Source organism: Ostrinia nubilalis, chromosome 1 (assembly GCF_963855985.1).
Source record: "Ostrinia nubilalis chromosome 1, ilOstNubi1.1, whole genome shotgun sequence".
In the NCBI taxonomy this organism is placed as follows: domain Eukaryota; kingdom Metazoa; phylum Arthropoda; class Insecta; order Lepidoptera; family Crambidae; genus Ostrinia; species Ostrinia nubilalis.
Window position 1 is genome coordinate 4,917,963 of NC_087088.1, and position 24,438 is coordinate 4,942,400.

Here is a 24,438-nt window from a genome sequence, read left to right on the forward strand (position 1 = left end):
TATTTGATAAGGATCAGATATAAACACAAAATAATCTTGCGTGCATACCAATGTTATTTATACCATTTTGCAAGGGGAAAGGGATTTGTGGTTAGCCCTGACTACTTAAGGACAGGAAAAAATCAAATGATACCGCGAGCTAACTACGAACAGCGCCATCTATTGACAACCGTGCGAACTACGTAGTGTCGTTGCTCGGTGATAGGTGTTGCTGATTGCAGCTCATTGTTACAATACTTTTTATTAAAATCGGATTTTATTCCGGAGGTTTTACAATTTCTTACTACTTTCGCAAATCATTACAAATGAAGAAAGGAATTTACGGTGTGGTACCCTCAATGTACAATTAGATTTCGAGCGATACCACTTTTGGGCATTCTCCTTTTAAGTAGTTACTTTCCCCATTGTAATGTTATGAATTTCATTTTGCAATAAAAATACCATAGTTATGACTCGATTGTCGTAATGAACGAACTTTGTAAACCTTGCAGGTTTGTACGGAACCCTCGGTGCGCGAGTCCGACTCGCACTTGGCCGGTTTTTATTTATTTATGTAAACGTTAAAGTAGATGTAAAAAATGATCAATTTTATTTTTACACAGCTAAAACTTGAATCCACACATTACAAATCAGTTTGACAAATATAAAGGAACACAATAGACATAAAGTGGAAGTAGTCTTCGTCGTTGTTGATTTGTACATCAGTCAAATTAGAGTAGACCGGCTCGATCTCTTGGAGCGAACTATCGAGACTTTCGTCGCTGTCTCTAGTCGTCTCGGCCCAGGAGACTCGCTTGGAGCTTCTAGAAGTTTCTTTCTTCTTGTCCGACGCGGGAGTGGAATGGGAGACAGGGGAGGGAGGTCCTTTGGTTGGTGTTTGGGCGCATTTGTTCAGGTAGTGTTTGCGGAGGATGTATTCCCGCATGGAATCGTGGGCGGCGCGTTTAGGGGGCGGGGGCGGGGGTGTTTCGGATTCGTCGTCGCATAGACAAAGGTTTTTGTCTTTTCTGGCCTCTTCGATGCGTTTGGTTTCCTCCTCGTTGGCGGGTAGGGGCCAGGCGCCGAGGTGGGAGCGGACGAGGTGCGGACGCGAGTGCGCGGCGCAGAGGATGCGCTTGCGCACGAAGTCGTGGAAGACGGTTAGCTCGGAGCTGAGCTCGCGCCGCACTAGTTGCTTGTGGCGGCTCGGCACGCTCGCGTCGCGGACTGCTAGCAGCGCCTGCGGATGAACAATAAAAAAGATTACGCTTTTGTTTTAATACTGTGTTCGGTTATTTTTTCATGGTGGAACGGCAATATTGTAAAGTATGCATAACTTTTATTAGTATGGGTAATTTTCATACTAAACGCGCATGCAACTTTAATTAGTAAAAGTGTTTTCAATGGATTGGTGCCATTGGTGGTGCTAGTACCTGCTAGCTAGTATTGGATTATGGATAGATTCAATTAGAATAATTAGAAAAGTCTTAAAGGATGGATGGGATCCACATTGGATCGTGCATCAAAATGCCTCGCGCGATCGAAGCTCGGTGGACTATTGCCTTTCAATTTAAATTTCTCAGTGCACCTGCTCGGCCAGCAGCGTGGCGGTGGCCTCGAGCGCGCCGGCCACGAGCCGCTCGTCCAGCCAGGGCAGCGCGCTGGCGGCCGACGAGATGCTGGTGAGCGACTGGCTGCGTTTGCTGACGTCACACCCCGGGCACGGGAGCGGTGCCTCACAACCACTGCCGCCCGTACAGTCAGTGTACCTGCTCGGCCAGCAGCGTGGCGGTGGCCTCGAGCGCGCCGGCCACGAGCCGCTCGTCCAGCCAGGGCAGCGCGCTGGCGGCCGACGAGATGCTGGTGAGCGACTGGCTGCGTTTGCTGACGTCACACCCCGGGCACGGGAGCGGTGCCTCACAACCACTGCCGCCCGTACAGTCAGTGTACCTGCTCGGCCAGCAGCGTGGCGGTGGCCTCGAGCGCGCCGGCCACGAGCCGCTCGTCCAGCCAGGGCAGCGCGCTGGCGGCCGACGAGATGCTGGTGAGCGACTGGCTGCGTTTGCTGACGTCACACCCCGGGCACGGGAGCGGTGCCTCACAACCACTGCCGCCCGTACAGTCAGTGTACCTGCTCGGCCAGCAGCGTGGCGGTGGTCTCGAGCGCGCCGGCCACGAGCCGCTCGTCCAGCCAGGGCAGCGCGCTGGCGGCCGACGAGATGCTGGTGAGCGACTCGCTGCGGTTGCTGACGTCACACCCCGGGCACGGGAGCGGTGCCTCACAACCACTGCCGCCCGTACAGTCAGTGTACCTGCTCGGCCAGCAGCGTGGCGGTGGCCTCGAGCGCGCCGGCCACGAGCCGCTCGTCCAGCCAGGGCAGCGCGCTGGCGGCCGACGAGATGCTGGTGAGCGACTCGCTGCGGTTGGCGCGCCGGGACTCGCCGGGGCTGCCGCAGGAGCAGGCGCGTCTGCGACCGCGCGGGGAACGCGAGCCGCTGCCTTCGTCTGCGTGGTACGCCTGAAAATTAAAAAAAAATATGTGGTTAAAAAATTTGGACAATGACAACATTATGCCAACTTTTAGCTGACGGCCGGCGTATCAGATAATATTATTTTAATTAATGTAATGTTTAATTTTATTCTTATAAGCGCTTTTATAACGGTGGACCTAAAATAGTACCTTGAAGAACACCTTTTGTAAATATTTTAAGTTATGTAATGTTTAATTTTATCTTATAAGCACACACTTTGAAACTAATTTTTTTAGCTTTTAACATGTTTGGGAAATAAATACAATACAAATAATTATACTTTTTATAATTAAAAAATAAAATATAACAGTGGACCTAATATAGTACCCTGAGAAACTCCCTTAGTAAACTTCTTTGATATATTGTTTATACTCACATGATTGAGGGATCTGGTGAGCAGACATATAGCCGACAGCAAGGTCCCAAATGTCAGCTGCGGGAACGGCTCGTAGGATATCTTGGGAGCCCCGAAGTGAAGTTCCACGAGGGGCTGCCAACGCTCCATGTCTAGTCCAGGGTCAGCTAGTAGCGAGAGCAGGTCTGGACTGAAGGAGAGCAGACAGAGCGTTGCCATGTGAAGGATCTCCAAAGTTCTGAAATTGCAAAGATTTAAAAAGTTAAGTATGTAATTAAGTAAGACGGATTAGCAAGCTGAAGTGGCAATGGGCAGGGCACATAGTGCGCAGAACTGACGGCCGATGGGGCAGCAAGGTTCTGGAGTGGAGGCCGCGTACCGGAAAACGCAGCGTGGGACGTCCACCCACAAGGTGGACCGACAACATCATAAAGGTAGCAGGAAGGCGCTGGACGCAGGCCGCTACCAACTGGGCAACATGGAATTGGAAAGCATTGGGGGAGGCCTATGTTCAGCAGTGGACGTCCTATGACAAGGATGATGATGATGATGAAATTAAACTCGCCTGTATTACAACTGATTAATGCCCGTTTTCACCATCAATCCCTAATTTTTAAGTGAACCCTATGGTAACAAATAACAGGAATTAGAATTACATAGGGATCACATAAAAATTAGTGATTGATGGTAAAAACGGGCACAAGACCCCCAATTTTTAGGTTGAGGTGTTGCCGTCTGTACTACAAAATAATCTTTTATAAACAAGTCAAATAGGCTATTATTAGTGACTGACCTATGCAGCATGGCGGGCGCGGGCGCGTGTTCGTCGTGCGGCGGCGCGTCGGCGGGCCGGCGCGCGCGCAGCATCAGCGTCACGCACTGGTACAGGCACGCGCTTATGCTGCGCTGTAGACGATGGACATACAACTTCAATGGGTATCAGCAGAGTAAATACAAATGAGTAGGTCATCTTCATAGAAACGCACCGAGCGCAGTTTGTATGTGAGCGCGCCAATATACGTATGCGGCACGCACGCACACACTGACAGAATTCGGCGCAACTCCCCACTAATCCACGCTAAATTTTGTCAGTGTGTGCGTGCGCGCCGCATATGTATTGGCGCGCTCACATACAAACCGCGCTGGGTGCGTTTCTATGAATATGACCTACTCATTTGTATTTACTCTGGTTTCAGTCAACTTCAAAGTCATTTTGCTGGTAGGCATCGCAACAATTTGCAGCACATGCGGGACTAATTATAAGCAAGTGTTATATTGGGCTAGGAATTGTCTTATTGGAGAATGCTGGAGTAGATTAGTTAAAGACTTGGGATGTGGTGGAATATTTCAGTTACTAGAGGAGTAGCGGGACCAACCCACTAAACAGTTTAATAATCTCATCAATGTATTGACTATCTAGCTAGAGTAATATCTGCTAGCTGCAGAATAAAATTGAGACATATTACGGTAAAAAAACTGATATCAACTTACCATAATACCGATCAACGAATTGATATTCTGAATGCGCCACCTCGATTCGAACTTCACCAGCTGCACCACCAGATTCAAAGTCGACGCGCATAGGTTCAACGCATCTAAACTGAACACCTGACGCGGCAGCAGTATCGCTTCTATAAGGTGCTCCAAATGCACGCCGACAAAGGTTATGGCGTCACTAGCAAAGAATTGGCCGTGCTTCATAACCATCATCGATATAAAGTCCAAACTGTAAGCGTACACACGCCACCACTCTTGCGGCTTCCACGTGGATGATCCCCCATTGCTATCAATTTTCGGCGGCAACAGTTGCAGCCAAAGAAACTGATCGACGTCACTCATGAGTAGATCCTTCGAGAATGGCCCTCTAGAATACGCAGTGATGCAACGCAACGCGGCCAGAGACGTGTGGTAGTGCCGGCGGCTTTGCAAGCACGTTTGAAGACAGCAAAGCAGTTTGTTGATAAACTTGCTGGACTGGAACCATTGCGATAGCCCCGAAAACATTTCATCGTACAAATCCAAGCACTGCTCTAACATAGCCAGGCATAACACGACTGGAGGTATTTCTTCGGAGGTTTTAGTGCTATCAGATTTGGGTTCAGCTTTTGGAACGTCGGTTATGTCATCAAGTAACTTTTGGAGCTCCAAACTGTTGATGTTGGTCACAGACCGTATAATACTTTGAGCTGTTGCACTGTTCGCTTTGATTTCATAATCCAAACTGCTGATAGCAACAGTGCAAATTGATAGTATTGCTCGAATAGCGCGTGGATGTAAACATTCGTAAACGGCTGCTGTATTCGTAAGAAGGTTATCTATTTGCTTCGCGTTTGCCTTTCTGTTCTCGAAGCAATCATCCTTCCAGTTGGCTAGCATTATGACGTATAACTCGGCTAGAATCACGACGAGCCTGCCGTCTTTTAAATCATCTAACTCGTTCAACAGCGCGTTCATGCAAGGCGCGACCATTTTGGACTTGTGTGCTATGTTCAAGCTTATGGGTAGACATTTGCAGAAAATGGTTGTGAAATCTTTCCAAGATGTTAGCAGTCCTAACCAAACGGGGACTTTATCTACGACCTCCACTTCCTCATCTTTTCCATCAAAGGAATAGACAAAATCAACCCACGTGTCTAAATGCTTCTTGTCAGTATCAAAAAACTGTTCTAGCACTGCTTTGAGATTTGGCTCCAGCTTTTCTCTCGATGCAAACAGTTCGATACCCAATACATTGAAAATCTGTGCGTACGTGCGTAAACCAGGTTGTATTTCATTGAACAGAGGACTGGTCAAGTGTTCCCAAAAGTTCTTGTTCTCTCTAAGCTTCTTGACTAGAATTTGCATGTTGTTCTTCCATAACGCGTGGAATAGCGCCATAATGCAGCCTAGCAATGGGCTGTGGAGGTATTTTGCGTCCTGTAAAAAGAACAAAGCTAATCAATATGTTTCTTGTTGCATAAGTTCATATAAAGTCGGGTTTCCAGCCCGTGTTTAGCCCTACACTACCAACAAAAACATGTCAACATTCAACATTTTTTGTAGACAATTTTGTTGAATGTTGATATGTTTTTGTTGATTGCAAAACACGCGCTGGAAACCCGGCTTAATACTTACAGTCTTAATAGTGCTGAGATAGTCAGCCATATACCCTAAGATGCCTTCAAAACTATCATCAGTCTCGGGAGCAGTTTTCTTCTCTACTTCAGCCTTCTTTTGGTCTTTGCCTTCCTTGTCATTTTCCTCCGCCTTAGCCTTTTCATGGTTCATCATGAAGAATGCTTCAGTAAGACCTGGTTGCTTCCCAATACAAGTAGCTACGAACTCGAGTATTGCCACTTTTAGTTCCAGACTTTCGTGTTCATCGCGCAATCGGTCAAGGAACATGACGCGGACTTGGTACGCTGTCATATCCAAAGACGCGAAGAGAGACATTTGGAATCCCTGAAAATAGTAAATGTATTTGTTTATAACCAGCATGGCGAGTGTCTGATGCCCGTTTTCACCATCAATCCCTGATTTTTATGTGAACCCTATGAAAACAAAACTCCTGTTATGTGTTACCATAGGGGTCACTTAAAAAATAGGGATAAAACGGGCATGAGACTAACAAAAGTTTTTAAAAAGATAAATTATACTTACGTCAGCAAATCTCTTCAATAATCGACAGCTGAGAACCGGCAGACTCCTGTTGAACGCATGGTTTATGTAACTGGTCACTTTTGGCACCACCTTCAGTCGGTCTTTTTGTTTGTTCTGCGCAAATATGAGGTGTTCCAACGGCGTCATCTCACTGGGAGAGCCGATCTCTTCTTTCAGGCGTAGTGCGAACATGATGATGGCAACGCAGCGTTGTAAGCTGGTTATGTACTCGTTGCCAGGTCCCGAAATCCAGTTCGTTTCGTCGAGCATGATTTTTTCGAGATTTTCGTTACCTGAGACAATATGTAAGTGAAGATTAGAGTTAATACAGAACAAGAATACAGTCAAAATAGAAGACACGCGTATTTATCTACAAAAGTAATTGTGATGAGCTCGTCAATCCATTGTATTTAATTACAACCTAGGAACAATAGAAGAACAGAACAGGATCAACGCAGATACGACAAACTATAAGTGCTGACTCAAGACATGTGTACTTTAAATGTAGAGGCACTTAGACTTACCCACAGCAAGACAGTGTAACAGTTGCCGTGCATTATCAGCATCATGTAGACTATGCAAGCCAGTACGTCTCAAGATCGTAGCACGCTCGCCTCCAGTTTTCTTTTGCAGCACCAAAGCTAGCAGTCTCAGACACGCACCGGTGAGCACCAATGTAGTTAGACTGATAACTTTCAATATAAGGACACTCACCCACAGCAAGGCAGTGTAACAGTTGACGCGCATTGTCTGCGTCATGTAGACTATGTAGACCAGTACGTCTCAAGATCGTAGCACGCTCGCCTCCAGTTTTCTTTTGCAGTACCAGGGCTAGCAGTCTCAGACACGTACCGGTGAGCACCAATGTAGTTAGACTGTTAACTTTCAATATAAAGACACTCACCCACAGCAAGACAGTGTAACAATTGACGCGCATTATCTGCATCATGTAGACTATGCAGCCCAGTACGTCTTAGTATTGTAGCGCGTTCGCCACCAGTTTTCTTCTGTAGTACTAAAGCTAGTAGTCTCAGACAAGCGCCGGTGAGTTCGCGGCGTTGCGCTAACGAAGCGTATCGCCATCCCAACATGTTAGGGAAAACTTCCCGGACTATGAGGACCAGGCCGGGAAGGATGATCTCCATTGTGATGCGCTCATCTGTTGACGACTGGAAAGAGAAACAAACATTTCTGCATTAAGAGCGTTTACGTCTAGCGTGGCATGTCAAGTTTAGGTAATTTCGATGCTATTTTTATTCACACTAAAATAATTATGACTGTGTGCGTGTTCTCACGCTCTATAGTCAAACCAAAATACTTTGATCCACCATCGTAAAAGTGTGCCAGGCTGTCAAGTGACAGCCCAAAGAAACTATAAAATCTTCAAATCTTCCAACACCGACTCCATAATTATAAATAATATAATGGTATACATTAGTCCTAATCAATAATAAATATGTAAATTCTTTATCAAATAGTAAATTATCAAAGGTTTTTTACTATTTTGAGAATATTTTATACAGCCTATGTTCAGCAGAAAAAAAATGAATTTTAATGGTGAGAGATTTTTTCAAATCGGTTCTATTCAAAACAAACTTTTCCTGTTTACTATTCTTTTTTTATCCGGAAAATGCATAACATTTCATACCCACCAGCTGCGGGGGCAGCTAGTGGGTTATGTGGGGTTCTTCCTACCAGAAGGTGGGTAGCCCCTACACCCACTAAAAACCTGACTGTTTCTGCCATGATCCATATGAGTGATATGAGGGAACGCGGGACATCGCCATTGGCTGTTGCCTGTAGTATTCGTCCTTAGCCGCCACCAGACACCTCCATGTCTAGCGACCGAGGCCTGTTAGGAAGGGACAGTTGGAGACCATAAGCTGTCCTCTTGCGCCCAGGGTGTCGGCGGCGGATAACCGGAGTGTCGGCTGAGGCCTCTCGCTCCCCCTTTCCACTGCTTCTTTCTGTGAAAGAACACTTTCACAGAAAGTAAGCACACTATACCATAAGATTATTTGTCTCATCATATATTTTATACCTACTAATGTAGATATTGTTTCCGAAAGCGAGTGGGTTCATTCCGTACCTGTACGCTTCATGCGTTCTCTAGCAAAAGCTGAAAATCAGTTTTCTGCCCTTTTGAGGGTAGTGTTTATACTGAGCTCTTTGCTTCTTGCATCGCTGCGGCACACATCACTCTGACGCAGGGAACTATTTGAAACGCTAGTCATCTTTATCTTATGTTGTTTTGTCACTTTTGTTATGTTGCAACTGTTGAAATTATTAATAACCTGTGTAACAAAATACCAGTGGTGTCACCTAGTGTGTTTCTTGACTAACTAATTTTATTTCGATATTGAATTGAATTTCAATAGCAACTATACATAATGTGTGTGTTAAAAGCATTAAAAAAAGTGTGTTACAACAAATAAACAGTTTATCTATCTATCTCACGCCTCTTCCCGATTGGTAGGGAGAGGTCATTTCCAACCGCCGCTCGTTCGCTTAGGCTGGGCACTGTTGGAACGTGTCAGTCTGCTGCGGTGACTCACGTGCCAAGACTGCAGTGTTAACTGACAACCATCTACAGGCTCTCGGCCTATACGGTGGAGGAATGGCCCGAAGCACCCATGGCCCGGTAGAACCTGGGTCGCCCTTTGTGTGAGGCGATCATGCCGTCGCACCCACTCCTCTAATACAGGCAGAACTGCCTCTATGGTGCGACGTAATATTTGGCTGACGGCCAGGCGTACCCTTCAGCACTCTGGGGCCTAGATCCTCAAGCCTCTACCTTTTGGTTTCCACTTCTCGTGGTGCACGTACACGTACATTTCCCCTTGGGACCTATGGTCACCTCGCAACTGGCGTCTATTCTCGGTTGTCGACACTAGCTTTGTCGCCACTGAGGATAAATGGCATAAATAATATCGATTGTCACCGGTGGTGACACATACTTTCCCAGTTGTAGCTACAGGCTTTCTCACAACTTAGGTATTATGATAAATTAGAATAATACATCCCAATATGCCTAGTGGGGACGTACACAAATATTGACGCAAATGTCATCGTGCATGACATACGTAAAGTAAAAGTCAAGTAAGACCAGATGAATACAAATATTATTAATTTTATTTTGAACTAGCGGCCGCCCGCGACTTCGTACGCGTGGACCTCGTTTTACTCCTTAGTTCGTAAAATCTGTTGTTTGATATCATGTTGATAGATGGCGTTTCACGGCTTCCCCCGCATGAATATTTACGAACGTCAAAAACAGTAGTTTGTCCAGCACTGTAAATTTTAACCAATGACGATAGATTGCGTTTTTTAGACACGTCTTATTTATTTGTCACATATCGTCATAAATTATAGCCTATAATTATGTTAATCTGGTTTATAAACAATAATACTGTAAAGTTTCAACAAAATCCGTTCAGTAGATTTTGAGTGAAAAAGTAACAAACATCCAGACATCCAAACTTTCGCATTTATAATATTAGTAGGATTGTTGTACGTCGCCACTAATGACAATAATTTTTTTCCCATTTATCCTCAGTAGGGACATAGTCAGTGTCCACAACCGGGAATAGACGGACTGCGGATACTATGCGGTATCCACGAATTACCTCAGCCTGTGCCTCAGTGAATTATCATGCGTTGCGCTTTTTTGAACAGTAGGATGCTCCACGACTACACAGCACTGTGCCATACTCGAGCCCCATATAGGACCATATAACGCGCGACGCAAAAGTATAGTCAGCGACTCAGTGCAGCCGGGCCTCCGAGATTAGGCATCAACCGGCTTAGTGCGCCGGCGGTAGCCAAAAGCTTAGGGGTGAGACGATTCAAGTGACCGTCAAATGACCACTGTCCAACTAACTACAATCCGAGGTACCTACCGCAAAGATTTTCCGACTGTAATGATGTGTATGTTCCCTCTACAACTAGGTGGTACCCTGCTGGCAGAGCATTCCTATTAACTATTCTGTAACCACCTATTTATGGCAAATAAATTATTAGTATTATTTCTCTTTATAATATTAGTATACATACATACATAACTTGCTGTTCCAAATTTTCGTCATTCGTTTTCGTTTCATCGCTAAAAATAACTTAATTTTATTTTTCATTACGTCTGAAATAGAATTTGTAGTAAAAATAGACTGTAATGAAAAATAATAATAAAATATTTTAATTACCACGTGATCGCAAAATCTACCACCAAGATTTTGCGGATACACTATAAAAGTCCAGCTACCTGTCAAAGATCAACGTACGCGTGACACATGTCAGCAGAGCACCGAGCGACGTGACCTCACTCTGGAACGCCTCGAGGCGGACTGAATTTGAACGATTCGTGCGCGGCGTTTTATAGTACTTTTCAAATACTCATAGAAAAAAAATTACAATGAATTATTTTAAATTTCAAAGTAAATATTTTAGATAAGATATTGTTCTATTATATTAAGCTATTTTTGTGTTGAATAAAGGAAGAATATTGGTGAAAAAATCACTTTGATTTTTGGGTATTTCACGTTTTTTTAATTTGTGATTTCTTATTGTAAAATGCTTAAATCTAAAAATTTTCTCAGATAACTATTTGCCCAAGGATCTATGCTATAGGATATAAATGTTTGTTAAATCGTTTTCACAGTATTTTTATAAAAATTTCAGCTTGTAAACTGACGCTAAAGTGGAAATTTACAAAACCTGTGTGGACTTATCTTGATAGAATTCTTGAATACTAAACTAATCGCAATATTTTCTCAATTAACTATTTAGACGACGAAATTGCCTAACTATTTATGCCTATAACATATTTGTAGTATTACTGGTTAATGATTGTAACGAGTTGAAAAAGTACTGTTTTTGCGCCAAACGGCGTAAACGCTCTTAAATTCAAATTGTGTTTATGAAATCACAGGTACATAAGTCAGGTCATAAAGTATTGTAATAGATCAGCTGTGTTCTTAAAGATATCAATTTGAAATTGAAATTTTACACAACGATATCTAACTGAGCAAAGCTCGTTCTATAGGTACCTGACTTGATCTATCTAACATAGAAAATACCCAGAGGGTATTTTTGGTACTAGACCTGATACAGTACGTGAACCACGAGGCCAGGCGTCCGACATTTTCTCTCTAGTTTTCACTGCAGAATAACGACCCTCTCTAATGTACCAGAGGCAAATTGAGGATACATTGACTTGCTTGGCATACACTCCCCACACTGGCCAGAAGGGCTGGGTACGCCTGATGTTCCCTTCTCTTCTTCTTGTTGGTCCCTTCACTTCTTTGGACATAAAATAAAAGCTATAAACTCACTAACCTCATGAAAAGCACACAGCAAGTCGATGTACGCGCCCAACAAGTGGTAAGAGCCGCCCGGCTGCTCTACCGCCACGAGGAATGACCCCACTGCGCCCGAGTCAAAAGACGCGCCTCGTGCATATTCCGCTGCTGACAGTTGAAGGCTACGCGCGCGCGGGAGTAAGCCCGTGTTCACCAGCCTGTAGCAGAGGAAAAGCGATCCTATTGTAAGTACATAAGGTGTTACATCTGCAAATGTTGTGGAATGAAAGAACGAGTCAAAAAACTCCACCAGCTGCGCGGCAGCAGACAGGTGTTTACTAGCCTGGAGCAAAGGCAAATAGAACCTATTACCCAGTAAATAAGGTGCTTAGCCAGTTGAAACTTATATTTAGTATCTATTACCACTTCGTCACGGTGTAGTTGGACTCTATCATGTTCATAAGTCTGGGAGTCAAGCAAGCGTGGAATGAGAAAATAGGTCAAAGAACATGCCACGCGCGTACTCTTTTTCTGACAGCTGCGTCCGTGCGTGTTCACCAGCTTGAAGCAGGGGAAAACCGAACCTATTGCAAGTGCATAAGGTGCTACATCGTCTAGCAAACCCACCTCAAGTGTATCTCCTTGGGGAATACCGGCACGAGTACGGCGCAGACTTCAAGACACTGCACCAGTAGCGGCAGTGCGGCCGCGTCCGCGCGCATAAACCGCACTAATACGTCGAATACGCCCTCGCTCTTATTACAAGTACTTAAGGTGCTATATCGCCCAAACCCACCTCAAGTGTATCTCCTTGGGGAAGACCGGCACGAGAACGGCGCAGACTTCAAGGCACTGCACCAGTAGCGGCAGTGCGGCCGCGTCCGCGCGCATAAACCGCACTAATACGTCGAATACGCCCTCGCTCTTATTACAAGCACTTAAGGTGTTATATCGTCTAGCAGACCCACCTCAAGTGTATCTCCTTGGGGAAGACCGGCACGAGAACGGCGCAGACTTCAAGACACTGCACCAGTAGCGGCAGCGCGGTCGCATCCGCGCGCATAAACCGCACTAATACGTCGAATACGCCCTCACTCGGAGCCACCAAGCTTTTGGGGATCTCTTTGTCTGCTACTAAAGCTTTCAGGATACCTGCAAATGATTAAGGATTTATTAGACACCCTGTACTGTTTACAAGTCCTATGGTGAATCCGCACCTAAGTCCACATTTCCGAAGCAGTAGAAGCCATATTTCAAGCCATTTTACTTTCGGCGATTTCATTTGAAAATGAAAATATTTATTTCCTGATCAAGTAGTAGGTACAAAACAAAAGACAGACCTCTGCCCACACTAGGCATTGCCTGTCCTGTGGAGGAGTATTGAAGCAAGATGGCATATTCGGTGGCATTGGGGTGATTATTAAATTGTAGCCATATTAGCGATAAATTGCTATGTAAAAGGCTCTCGACTTATAACAAGAAAATATAATCAATGAATCCACATACCTTTTAAAACTTTAGCACCCTCATAGACTCGCTGCAATGCCGACAAAACGTTATGATGTTGTTTACGATCCAGTGCTTTCTCAATTTCACTGTTGAACACTGTCCAATAAGAGTAAGGAGTTCGGAAGTGTATCATCGTTCCCTCTTTCCTCTCCATGACGGTAGCCTTTGATCCTGCTTCGATGCGGTACGAGGGACCTCCCAGAGGGAAGTACTCTCGGCCTATTGTAGCGTCATCAGAGTCAAACGATACCAATGGCACACTATTGGGGTTGTATATTTCTGTGTACACTGGCAAGTTTTTCAGCTCACCTATGAGCTGAAAAATAAGGTTCATTTTGGTTTACTTTTGTCTAGAAAAGTAACAAAATTAATCTACTATATAAAAATAAGTCGGGTTTTCCTTCCTGACGCCATATTACTCCAGAACGCACGAACCGATTTCCACGGTTTTGCATTCGTTGGAAAGGTCTCGGGCTCCGTGAGGTTTATAGCAAAGAAAATTCAGGAAAAATTTAAAGGGGATAAAACGGGATCCACGCGTACGAAGTCGCGGGCGGCCGCTAGTAGTTATATATAGAATAATGACATTACTTACATTTAGAACACTACATTTCCCAGCCTGAGCCAAGCCAGCAGCCAATACAGATAACATGGAGAAATTGTAAGGAAAATACTCCAATGCTGTGTTCCATAGCGACACAATACCAAACTGGTCATCTTTCTGCTGAAGCTTCCAGAAGTCTTCAGCTATCTCTGGAGACCGCAGGAGGTCGGCACAGAGTTGAGTGATGCCTGCCTGATGGCTGATCGTTCCGTCGCCGTCGAATTTGTCGCATAATGTTTTGAGAAGATTGTAAACTGTTTGTCTGGCTATTTGAGAGCATTTTGATTTGTCCTGGAAAATGTTACATAAAATTGATAAAATGTATATCAAATAAAACTAAACAATGACTCCTGACACTAAAGTTGAAGGTTTTGTCTTTAATACAAGACAACACACATCAAACTAACTACACTCAAACATTTATTGCTTTATTTTCAGAATTTTACATAAGGTATTGTATGGCTTTTTTACTTACTGTAAATACACTGCTATTCAACATCTGACTCAGGAATTCAAACACGTGCATCTTGAGTGCAGTTGCGCCATAGTGCTGATACTTGCTCTCAAACATTACTGCATGGTCTTTGCCCTGAAATATAAAATACAAAGAAATTAGAGAAAATTATAATAACTCATAGGGTCATATGGTTTTCTCATTCAAAAAGTTGGTGTATTTCCAGAGCACAAGAATCACCTCCTTTCAGGTTGGACAGTTTTGGCAAAAGTTTTTATGTTGATGATGACATTATAGTCATTCCATCCGTAAGCTATACAAGTCTTTGTATTTCTGTCATAGAGACATACACAATATAAATAAGCTTCAAATACACTACTTATTCATTACCTGCAATGATAGAAGCATCCATGATAATAACATGGCACTGTGCTCTGCATTCAGTTGTAATTTCGTAAGTTCAGGCTCCACAACATTTTCATTGGCTTGTATCCATGATGATGCATTAGCACTAAAATTATAATAATTTCATACATCTAATAACATAGCACTGATATTAGACAAGATCAAACTCAGGAGGATCTTACAAAGAGGAAAAGCAAAAAGCTCCATAACTTTAATGTAACATATAACTTTTATTTGTGACAAGAAAGAAAGAAAACTTGTATGTAGTATAAAATGCTATTTAAAAGAAAAGAGTGCTTACTGATTTTTGTAATTGATGACTATAAATAAACAGACTTCCATGTATGTTATCCTCATGCACATCTCTCTATGCCTTTCCTCCAACATCTCTTGGTATCCTTGGTTTTTGCCATAGTTGTGTTTCCTAAATATTTTGAATAACGCCTGGAAGTCCGTATCGGTAATTTTCTGCTCTTCAACAAGGAGCAATATGACTTGCAAGATGAATAATTGTTCTCTCAAGTTATATTCTGCCCATTCCTGTCTAATACTGTCGTTTGAAAAGTCACTTTGAATCTTTCTCGGTGGTGGTACAGTAGAAATTGCCTTCTCAAATTGAGTAATGAGTGACGGGAGAAGATTTTTACATCCATTATTGTAAATTCTAGAGAACTCTTCATGATACTTGTGACTCTTATTATTATGGTTTTCAATGATGTACTGTAGCAGTTTAAGCATAAACAGTCTTTCTGAGTAGTAAAATCGCCAAATGTTGGGTAGCAAAAATGATGTTCTAGTGTCCACAAAGGCTACATTCTTCAGGGCGTTGTCAGGTGTTCCGTAGGAGATGTCACATAGGTAGTGCTTTATGATATCCCAGACTTGGAAGGTGTCCACATTCTAAAATACAAAATTGTAATCTTATAGATATTGATTAATTTTTAATGTTGAATAAATATGTATAAAGACAGACTTACTATGTAACTTTGCAAGGTTTGAACCACACTAAGCAGTTTGGTCTGATCCGGGTATTTGGACTGCAGCTGGGAGAAGGCCTCAGGTTTATTAGGTTTGTAACTGTTGAGGCCTTGGTACAAAGCCTCAGTGACTTCCTTACTGCCCAAAACTGCCCGCAACTCTTCCAAGGACAGGTTGTTAGATGTTGTCCATCTCCACAAACGTTTCCAGTAACTAGAAGGTATTAAATGGACGGAAATTCGTTACAAACACTCATATAAACAAAGGTATTCAGTTATGATTTTTCCTCTACTTACTTCGCACTATTCGCCGCCATAGTAATGGTATCGGATGTTTTAATACGTCATGAATATAGTCATTGAATTTTTGAATTTATTATGTGTTTATTTACCGCTTAAATACCTGATAATTTTAGGTTAGGTATTTCACAAGCGGTTGTACTTTTTGACATCACCTGTCTTTTCTGTCAGAGATACATAGAGATTTTTGTCTATTCTACTGTCATCTATGGCTCTATGGTTGTGTGTGATCAAAGAGTATATAATTGTCAGTCACATTATGAGCAAGGCGATCGTCTGACTGACGGTCAGCGAGAGTTGGAACTTGATTTTTTTTCAATCAATCAAAGTATCGGGCGGGTAGGTTCACATGGTGTAATGTGTTGTGTAAAAATGTTTGTGTGTTTGTATTCAAATATTAATCAGTGTGGTACAAACTATGGGTATGGTATAGTTCCAAAATACTGAACTGTCCTACCCCTGACATTGACAGTGGGGCGCCACCGTCAATACCGGATCGCTGGTTCCGATTTTTGCCATGTCGGAAACCATATAGTTGAACGATGGTAGCGCCCCCCTGTCATTGAGTTTGGTGGGACAGTTCAGCGTGGGTCATAATCTATAAACTATGGTTGTTCACCTCAACTTTAGCTACGCGACGCGAACGAGGCCGCGAGGGTATCATCATAGTGTTTTTTTTTGTATGGACTATCCCACGTGAAGATTTATATTATCTTTGTATTTAATTTAAATGACAGCTGACTGACAATGACATGACAGCTGACAGTTGGTTTATTGACCAACGTCACCAGTGGGTAGACACTTCTCATACAAAAACTAGTCTCTATATGTAGCAATTGATATACAACCTTATCCCTTAAGCAATAAAGTGCATTTTGGATTGATTTCACTATAGCAGGGGAACCCGCGGATCAATACCACCATACTAAAAATAATTGTTAGTGTCCTTATGTTGGTAGTATTGTTAGTTTGACAAATGAAAAAAAATGTCTGTCAATTGAGTTTGAGTTTTTAACCGGCGAATTGATTCGTGTGAAGTTATTTTCTCAGATTTGGTGCAATATTACTGTAAATAAACTTTTCTGTCGTTTACGTTGAGTTGATTAAGTTCCTCCGTATCGGGCGTGATAAAGTTTGCTGTTCAGTGTTATGTTTTTTGTGAGATAGAGACTCTTTTAAATAAGCTGTGTTTCAACTTCTACAGAAGTTTAAACTCTTATTTACTTTTCTGTTTAATGGGTATGTTATCTACTTACTTGAAATATTACATCTATTACAAATCTATTTTTCATTAAAAACAACCCTATGTGATGAAAATGTAAATGTACTTTCAAAACTGGTAAATGCATGAACCAGGGCATTGACACTGGTTGGAGAGAAATTATAGGCTTTGTTTAATTAATACCTATTTCATTTTAGGCTTCTACTGATAATGGAGAGTAGAAACAACAAGAAGTGCGTTATTTGTAATAAGAGGCGAAGTCGTGGTGGATCACCCTTACTTTTGAGTAGGTTTCCTCTGGATTCTGACCGGTAAGTTTCTAATAACACTCATTTATTACAAGATAATTTTACTGATTGTGTAAACTTAAAGGCTGGGATTAATATTTTTAATCATACAGTAAATAACCATAACCAATTTTTAATTTCAGTATTTTGTTTCGTACTCTGCAAATGAATTGCATAACAATACTAAAAGAAATTAGTTGATGAATAAATTTCAGTTTGTTATTCTTTTTCTTTTCTAATAGGTATTTCTTATTTCAGTTGTCGAATGTGGGTTAAAAATGCTGGCTTAGAAGACTTAGCATATGTACCTATTGAAAAGTTACACCAACTGAAGTTTGTTTGTGGTGGGCACTTCACTCCTGAATCCTTCAATGCCAAAGGAACTCGGCTGAAGAACTCAGCTATTCCAACACTGGAATTGAGCAATCCCATCTTGCCAGATGAAGTTTTGACAGAGTTTCCTCTTCATGTAAAAGACTCCAATAAAGAAAACCTCAAGACAGGTATGATGATGACTTCAATTATTTTTTTTAAATTTAATTTACTATCTATCAATTTTTCTGAATTATTTAGATGTCTTAATTAATTTTCTTTGGTTTCCAAAACAAACCAACCGAATGCAATTTAACAAGGTTCTTTCTTTGTAACCACAAACATGTGTTGTATGCTTATCAATAAATAATATATAATTTCAATTATTAATTATATCTATACTTTGTTACAGTTCTTTATGATCATTCATATTGCATTCCAAAGAAGTCAAATCCAGTTGAACGAGGTATGTTTATCTAAAATTATACTAATATAAAAAGGAAATATTTAATTGTTTGTTTGTATTTGATCGGCTCCGTAACTCGAAGCCAAGATAGCCTAAAGTGCGGGTTAGAACCCCACAGCTTGAATATTGTAGTAAACCCACTCGTAACACAATTTAGCTTAGAATGTGTGTTGAGTTAGAGGGACTTTAGTAATTTGTGTAATACAAATTCTTCAAAAAAAGTACCGGACCAATTTGAAAAATTTTAGGCAATCTACATTAATTAGCCAGGTCAGCTAGTTTAATAATATTTATAAGCTAGTAATTTTTAATGTGAGCAAGACATGTACTAGACTGATTGTACCCTAAAGTTGGGTAAGAACATGACATTTTATTACCCAATTCACATTTCATTATCTGCTTTCAGTTCCCCTTACAACTACAACCAAACAACTAAATTCAACATGTTTGGGAGCTGTGGATATACCAGATTCTGGTATTTCTGCGAAAACAACTTTTGAACCTCTTCCTTCTACTTCCAATGCACCAGAACATATGACCTATAAACCCATTACTCATGGTAAGTGTACAAACTAATTATTTACCTTCTAAAATATGCCTTCCCTCAAACTAAAGAATGCCACCCTGGATGCGTTCTGCAGTCTGCAGTCAGGTCAAAATGAACTTATATGTACAACATTCTAGGTTTCTGTACATTTTATATTAATGCGATTTGACCGTGCGGATACGAACAAAGAACGCAAAGCACACGTGACTGATTGCCTTGACATACCCGCAGACCGCATCCAGAATGCAGAACATTAAAACCTCTAAATGCCTTTAATTTAATATTATGTCATTGTTATTGAAGGTGGGCCCACGCTTCATATTTTATGAGAAGAGCTATCATTATCCTGTCTTTGCATTTTTTTTAAACTTGATAATGATTGATTGATTTGGAAATAATATGTTTCATAAAACAACAAAATAAATTTTAAACTAATTTGCATATTTATAATATTTCAGATGATAAAAACATTTGCCATCAAGATGCACAGGCAGAAATATTAGTCCACAGTTATAAAAGACCTAAGAAAAACATTGAAATGAAAGGTAAGATAAAACATACCTAATTTAAAAAACTAAGTAAAATTGCTGATTAATTAACCAATATTCAATTCAATTTGCTTTAATTTTGTTTTTTTTACTAATGGAAATGTTTTTATTACAGACACTTCATCAACATTTACCATTAAAGAGAAGAGGCTTTGGCGACAGTTACAAAATGCAAAAAAAACAATAAGGAATATAGCGAAGTCAAGAGTGAATTTAGACAAGTTAGATTCGGAAGTGCTGACATCGTTAGTAAAGGATGTAGTGCAGAATAACAAAAAAAAGTCACAAGGAAAAAGGTGGACTTTAGCCAACAAAATATATGCTTTGGCTATATTTAAACGGTCCCCTAAAGCATACCGCTATATGCAAAAGCTGTTTACGCTACCAAGCACTAAAACGCTCCAAAGGATTTTAAAAAATATACCAATGGAGCCTGGTATAAATAAAAATATAATTGATATGTTAGAGGCAAAAGCATCAAGTATGCCAAAGGAAAATAAATATTGCTCGTTAATATTTGACGAGATGGCGTTAAAGAAACGGATAATTTATAACGAAATTGCTGATAAAGTGGATGGCTACGTGGATTATGGAGAGGGCGAGAACATGGGACGAGAAAAGAAAATTGCAGACCATGCGTTAGTGTTTATGATACAGGGTGCTAAACATAAATACAAGCAATATATTGCGCACTATTTTGTGGAAGGCACAATATCAACAGCAAAACTGGCAAAAATTATATCGGACATCATCAAAAAATTAAAAGAAATCGGATTTATGGTTCTAACAACAGTTTGTGATCAGGGATCTACAAATATAGGAGCTCTTAACATGTTAAAAAGAAACTGTGGACAAGGCATAGATAGCAACTTTTTCTCTGTAAATAATGACAAAATTTTTATAATCTATGACATCCCTCACTTGTTCAAATCATTACGAAACAATTTCTTTAAAAGTGGAAATATGTCTTTCGATGGAAAAATTGCACAATGGAGGCATTTGGTAGTTGCAGAAGAACACAACAGAATTTTTTTAAATTTTAAAAAACTGAATAGTACCATTGTAAATCCAACATTCAAAACTAAGATGCGGGTGAAGTATGCTGCGCATGCTCTGAGTAATACCGTGGCAGCTATTTTAAAAATGATGGCATGGAAAGAAGTTTCTGATTGCAATGATACAGCATTTGTGATTGAACAGTTAGATAAACTATTTGATTGTACAAATGGTCCATCATCTTTAAATGACGTAAAGAAAGGGATCCGGGAAAATGTTTCCACATCAAGTAATCACATTGAGTCTTGGACCTTTTATACTGATAAGTTAAAAACCATAAAATTTATAACAGCAGAAAACACGATACTAAAAAATGTTAAATGCGTAAAGGGATATCAAATATCTATCAAATCCTTAAACGATATTTGGGAAAAGTTAAAGAATGAAGGGTTTAAATATATGAACCTTAGACAGTTTAACCAAGACTCTCTGGAAAACTTATTTGGAATCATTAGGCAACACAGTGTAACCAATAGAAATCCCACTATCACGCACTTTACTGCAGCGCTTAAAACAAGCATGGTTACTGGGCTGAAAGTGCCTCATAGCAGAAGTGCTAATTGTGAAGCAGACAACAATAAACATATGCTGGAATATAAAGACATTTTAAAAACTAATTTAAAAACAACAGAAATAAAAATTAATGTTCAAGATTCCACAGACACTGAATTTTATCCTGTGTTGTCTATCCCGGACCCTGAAAACTTAGAACAGCCCATTGAAAATTTGTGTAGCCTTGAAAACCAACCAGTAGTATATGTAAGCGGGTATTTAGCTGCCAAACTATTACAGAACAGTTCTTGTTTAATTTGTGAAGAGTGTTTGAGCGTGAAAACTCCTGTTGACAATGATTTGTATGCATATATATCTCTTCGCGAATGGTGGCATGATAAAAAAAGTCTCGTTTATCCAACAATTCAATTATGTACCACCGTAAATGAAGCTAAACAATTTTATCATGACCATATTGCCGACCAGATATATATGGAAAATGTTGGAAAATTCATTTTCTTAATGTTGAGTACAAATTGTAATTTTAGTTGGTTTAAATGTCAACAACATAATAAAGAAATTTATGATAAGATGTTTAAAATATTAAGTTACCTTTTTCTAAGAAAAAGTTGTAAAATCATTAATGACAGCTTCATAAAAAGTGAAAACAATTTTGCTGACAAAAGTAAAAAAGCACAGCAACAAAGTATTGAAAAGTAATCTTGAGGCTGAGGTTCGATCAGCTGATAAGAAAATTGATGTTTATAAATAAAAATCCTATTTTTTCTTAGAAAAAGTTGTGAAAATAAAAGTTTACAAAATTATCATTTCTGTACTTTGTTATAATTTTCAATAATTCCTCATGCCTTCAACTGCTATGTCATGTTCAATACTTATTGTAATATACCTATTTTATTTCGAAATAAATAATTTACGTTACAAAACTTCGTTTTACTTACACATAGTATAAAATAAAAATAGTAATCATTAAAATATTGAAGGTTCCTATACTAGATATCGATATGCAATTACAACCCTAGCAAAGTATCGATAATCGATAAGTTATTACGAACGTCACTAATACTGTCAGAAAATAAGGCATTATGTTGGTAGCTCCGCCTGTAGTTTGTGCGGTTGGTAAAGATTTGCGGGTCGTTCTCTAAAATGCATATGTGTGCGTGAGCTCAAAAAATATCTATGGAGTGCCGTCTCTTACTCTTTTATGCTCTTTGAACGTCACCATCACATGGGGCATGCGTTGGCTTGGCTGAGCGCTTGGCAAATCGTTTTTTCTGCTTGATAAACTGATACACACGTATACACGATATTGCCATTTCATAATATTCATCAGTAAATAGTGCAAGCGGCGCTTTGGCCACAAGCGGTCGCCTAAGACGATTTAGGTTAGATTAGGTTTACAATTTTGTAGTAAGGTTACTTAATTTTAACGCAAAACTTCGAAGTCATGGCACCGGCGGCAACCGCAGTGAAGCCCAAGCCTGATGACGACCCATTGGGCATCCGGGCAGTGTTGTTGGGTCCCCCCGGGTCCGGCAAAGGCACACAGGTAGTTATGTGAGCTATGCATCTTTGACCTTTACCCTCCTCTAATCGTATTCTTGGTGATAATTTAGAATGTTTTCTTACATAAAGTTTTTGTGTGTAGGCTCCACGTTTGAAAGAGAAATACTGCGTATGTCACTTGTCGACGGGGGATATGCTCCGGGCCGAAGTGGCCTCGGGCTCCGAGCTCGGGCGCCGCCTGAAGAAGGTCATGGATGAGGGAAAGCTGGTCTCCGATGAGATGGTCGTGGACATGATCGATAAGAACCTGGACCAGCCGGACTGCAAGAATGGGTTCTTGTTGGATGGCTTCCCAAGAACTGTGCCTCAGGCTGAAAAGGTGGGTTAGGGTGACTTAGTTAAGTTTTAAAAACAAGTTTTTGCTTTGTTTGGTTGGCTAAGCTATTTACATTTTTAGATGAGTTATTGAACCAGTTATGTTTATTTTAATGATAAATCTATTTTTGTTATCATTTGCAGTACATCATTTTTGATGTTCATAAGACCCAATTTTTTTATTGAAATTGGATATTGTCTCAAGGATTTTAAATTTTACACTCCTATCCTACCAAAACAACCAATAACATTAATCTTTATTCTAGAGAAGTTTCTTAACTTTTTTGTTATTGAAATTACAGTTGGATGATTTGTTGGCAAAAAGGAAAACTGAGTTGGATGCAGTGATTGAATTTGGCATCCAGGACAGCCTGCTTGTGCGCAGAATAACTGGGAGACTGATTCACCCATCAAGTGGGCGCAGCTACCACGAAGAGTTCCATCCACCTAAGAAGACTATGACCGACGATGTCACTGGAGAGCCCCTTGTCAAGAGATCAGATGACAATGTAGACGCACTCAAGAAACGTTTGGCCACCTACCACGCTCAGACTGTGCCTCTGGTCGACTACTACATGAGGAAAGGCCTCCACTACAGGGTTGATGCAGCAAAACCCGCTGAAGAGGTTTTCAGCAGGATTGATAATATATTCAAAAGCAGGATTTTCAGCAGAACTAGGGATGCTCAGTAAACTTACAGCTCATTTTAATTAAGGAAAAGTGCTCTGTACAAATGTAATTTACATGTGATTTCATTACGTCTGTTGTTTATTTTTGGTATTGTGTACTGAAAAATTAGTTGACTATTTTAGAGACTATTTTTCTTGGACAAATATAGTGAACTGGAATCTTGGAACAGGTTGTTTGATTGCGTAATGGTATACTTTATCAAATATGAAAATAAATAATGCTATCTATCTGCTAATGTGATAGGGGACTTAGTTGATGACTTGTTGTTGGTGTGTAGGTTACTCAATGATATGATAAAGGTTGAGAATAACTTATCACTAGCTCAACTCTGCATTGCATGGTCAAGGAATAAAAATATTTATTGCAGTGTAATGCATTATACAAGTACTTGTATAAAGTTTGTATTGTTTATCTTCATATTCAGGAATGTTTTTTTGTTAGGTAAACTATATTTCTACTTATCATCACAGACAAACAGTATAGCTTAGTCATAAAAATAAAGCAACAAATTCCGAATGAAAGGTTTATTTATTTCCAGTAACATATTATTTTATTTGTTTGATAATAATGATGTGTTAACATAATGTTAGTAGGTACATACATGTTTGGATTTTATAAGCTCGAGTAAAGGCATAATCATACACATTTCACACCTAAATAAATCCCTTATTAAATTTTTAGGGTTTAGAATTTTATTTGGTAACATGCTTTGCATGTGATCTTATTGTGCCATTGTTTTGTCTTTAGTTTTTTCGATCTACTCAGGTTACTAAAACAAGGGAACTGAGTATTTTCTTTAGCAAATATTTTGCGTTTTACGCTCTTTTACGAAAACAGACTTCTAATACACAACACACCATTTGCAATAAGT

At 40.5% G+C, this 24,438-nt stretch overlaps 2 protein-coding genes and 1 long non-coding RNA gene across 3 annotated transcripts; 2 read left to right on the forward strand and 1 right to left on the reverse strand.

Moving 5' to 3' along the window:
- Window positions 1-550: 550 nt before the first annotated feature.
- LOC135077077 (nucleoporin Nup188) lies at window positions 551-16,230 on the reverse strand. The gene is made up of 21 exons (XM_063971665.1): window positions 16,046-16,230; window positions 15,749-15,962; window positions 15,073-15,671; window positions 14,757-14,877; window positions 14,388-14,501; window positions 13,904-14,203; window positions 13,306-13,624; window positions 12,768-12,951; window positions 12,596-12,721; window positions 11,837-12,017; window positions 7,410-7,674; window positions 6,506-6,798; window positions 5,981-6,307; window positions 4,358-5,782; window positions 3,660-3,772; window positions 2,888-3,104; window positions 2,292-2,498; window positions 2,111-2,212; window positions 1,934-2,031; window positions 1,568-1,724; window positions 551-1,219 (listed from the first exon to the last, which is right to left on the reverse strand). Exons 1-21 carry the CDS (start codon window positions 16,063-16,065, stop codon window positions 623-625), a joined length of 5,979 nt encoding a protein of 1,992 aa, XP_063827735.1. The 5' UTR covers window positions 16,066-16,230; the 3' UTR covers window positions 551-622.
- A 606-nt stretch (window positions 16,231-16,836) lies between these two features.
- On the forward strand, window positions 16,837-21,918 carry LOC135087658 (uncharacterized). Its single transcript, XR_010260901.1, has 6 exons — window positions 16,837-17,581; window positions 17,816-18,060; window positions 18,282-18,335; window positions 18,742-18,894; window positions 19,341-19,427; window positions 19,546-21,918. It is a non-coding gene; the product is annotated as an uncharacterized LOC135087658 (long non-coding RNA).
- Window positions 21,919-22,210: 292 nt separating this feature from the next.
- On the forward strand, window positions 22,211-23,733 carry LOC135087629 (adenylate kinase). The gene is made up of 3 exons (XM_063982369.1): window positions 22,211-22,545; window positions 22,645-22,881; window positions 23,180-23,733. Exons 1-3 carry the CDS (start codon window positions 22,444-22,446, stop codon window positions 23,567-23,569), a joined length of 729 nt encoding a protein of 242 aa, XP_063838439.1. The 5' UTR covers window positions 22,211-22,443; the 3' UTR covers window positions 23,570-23,733.
- Window positions 23,734-24,438: the final 705 nt, after the last annotated feature.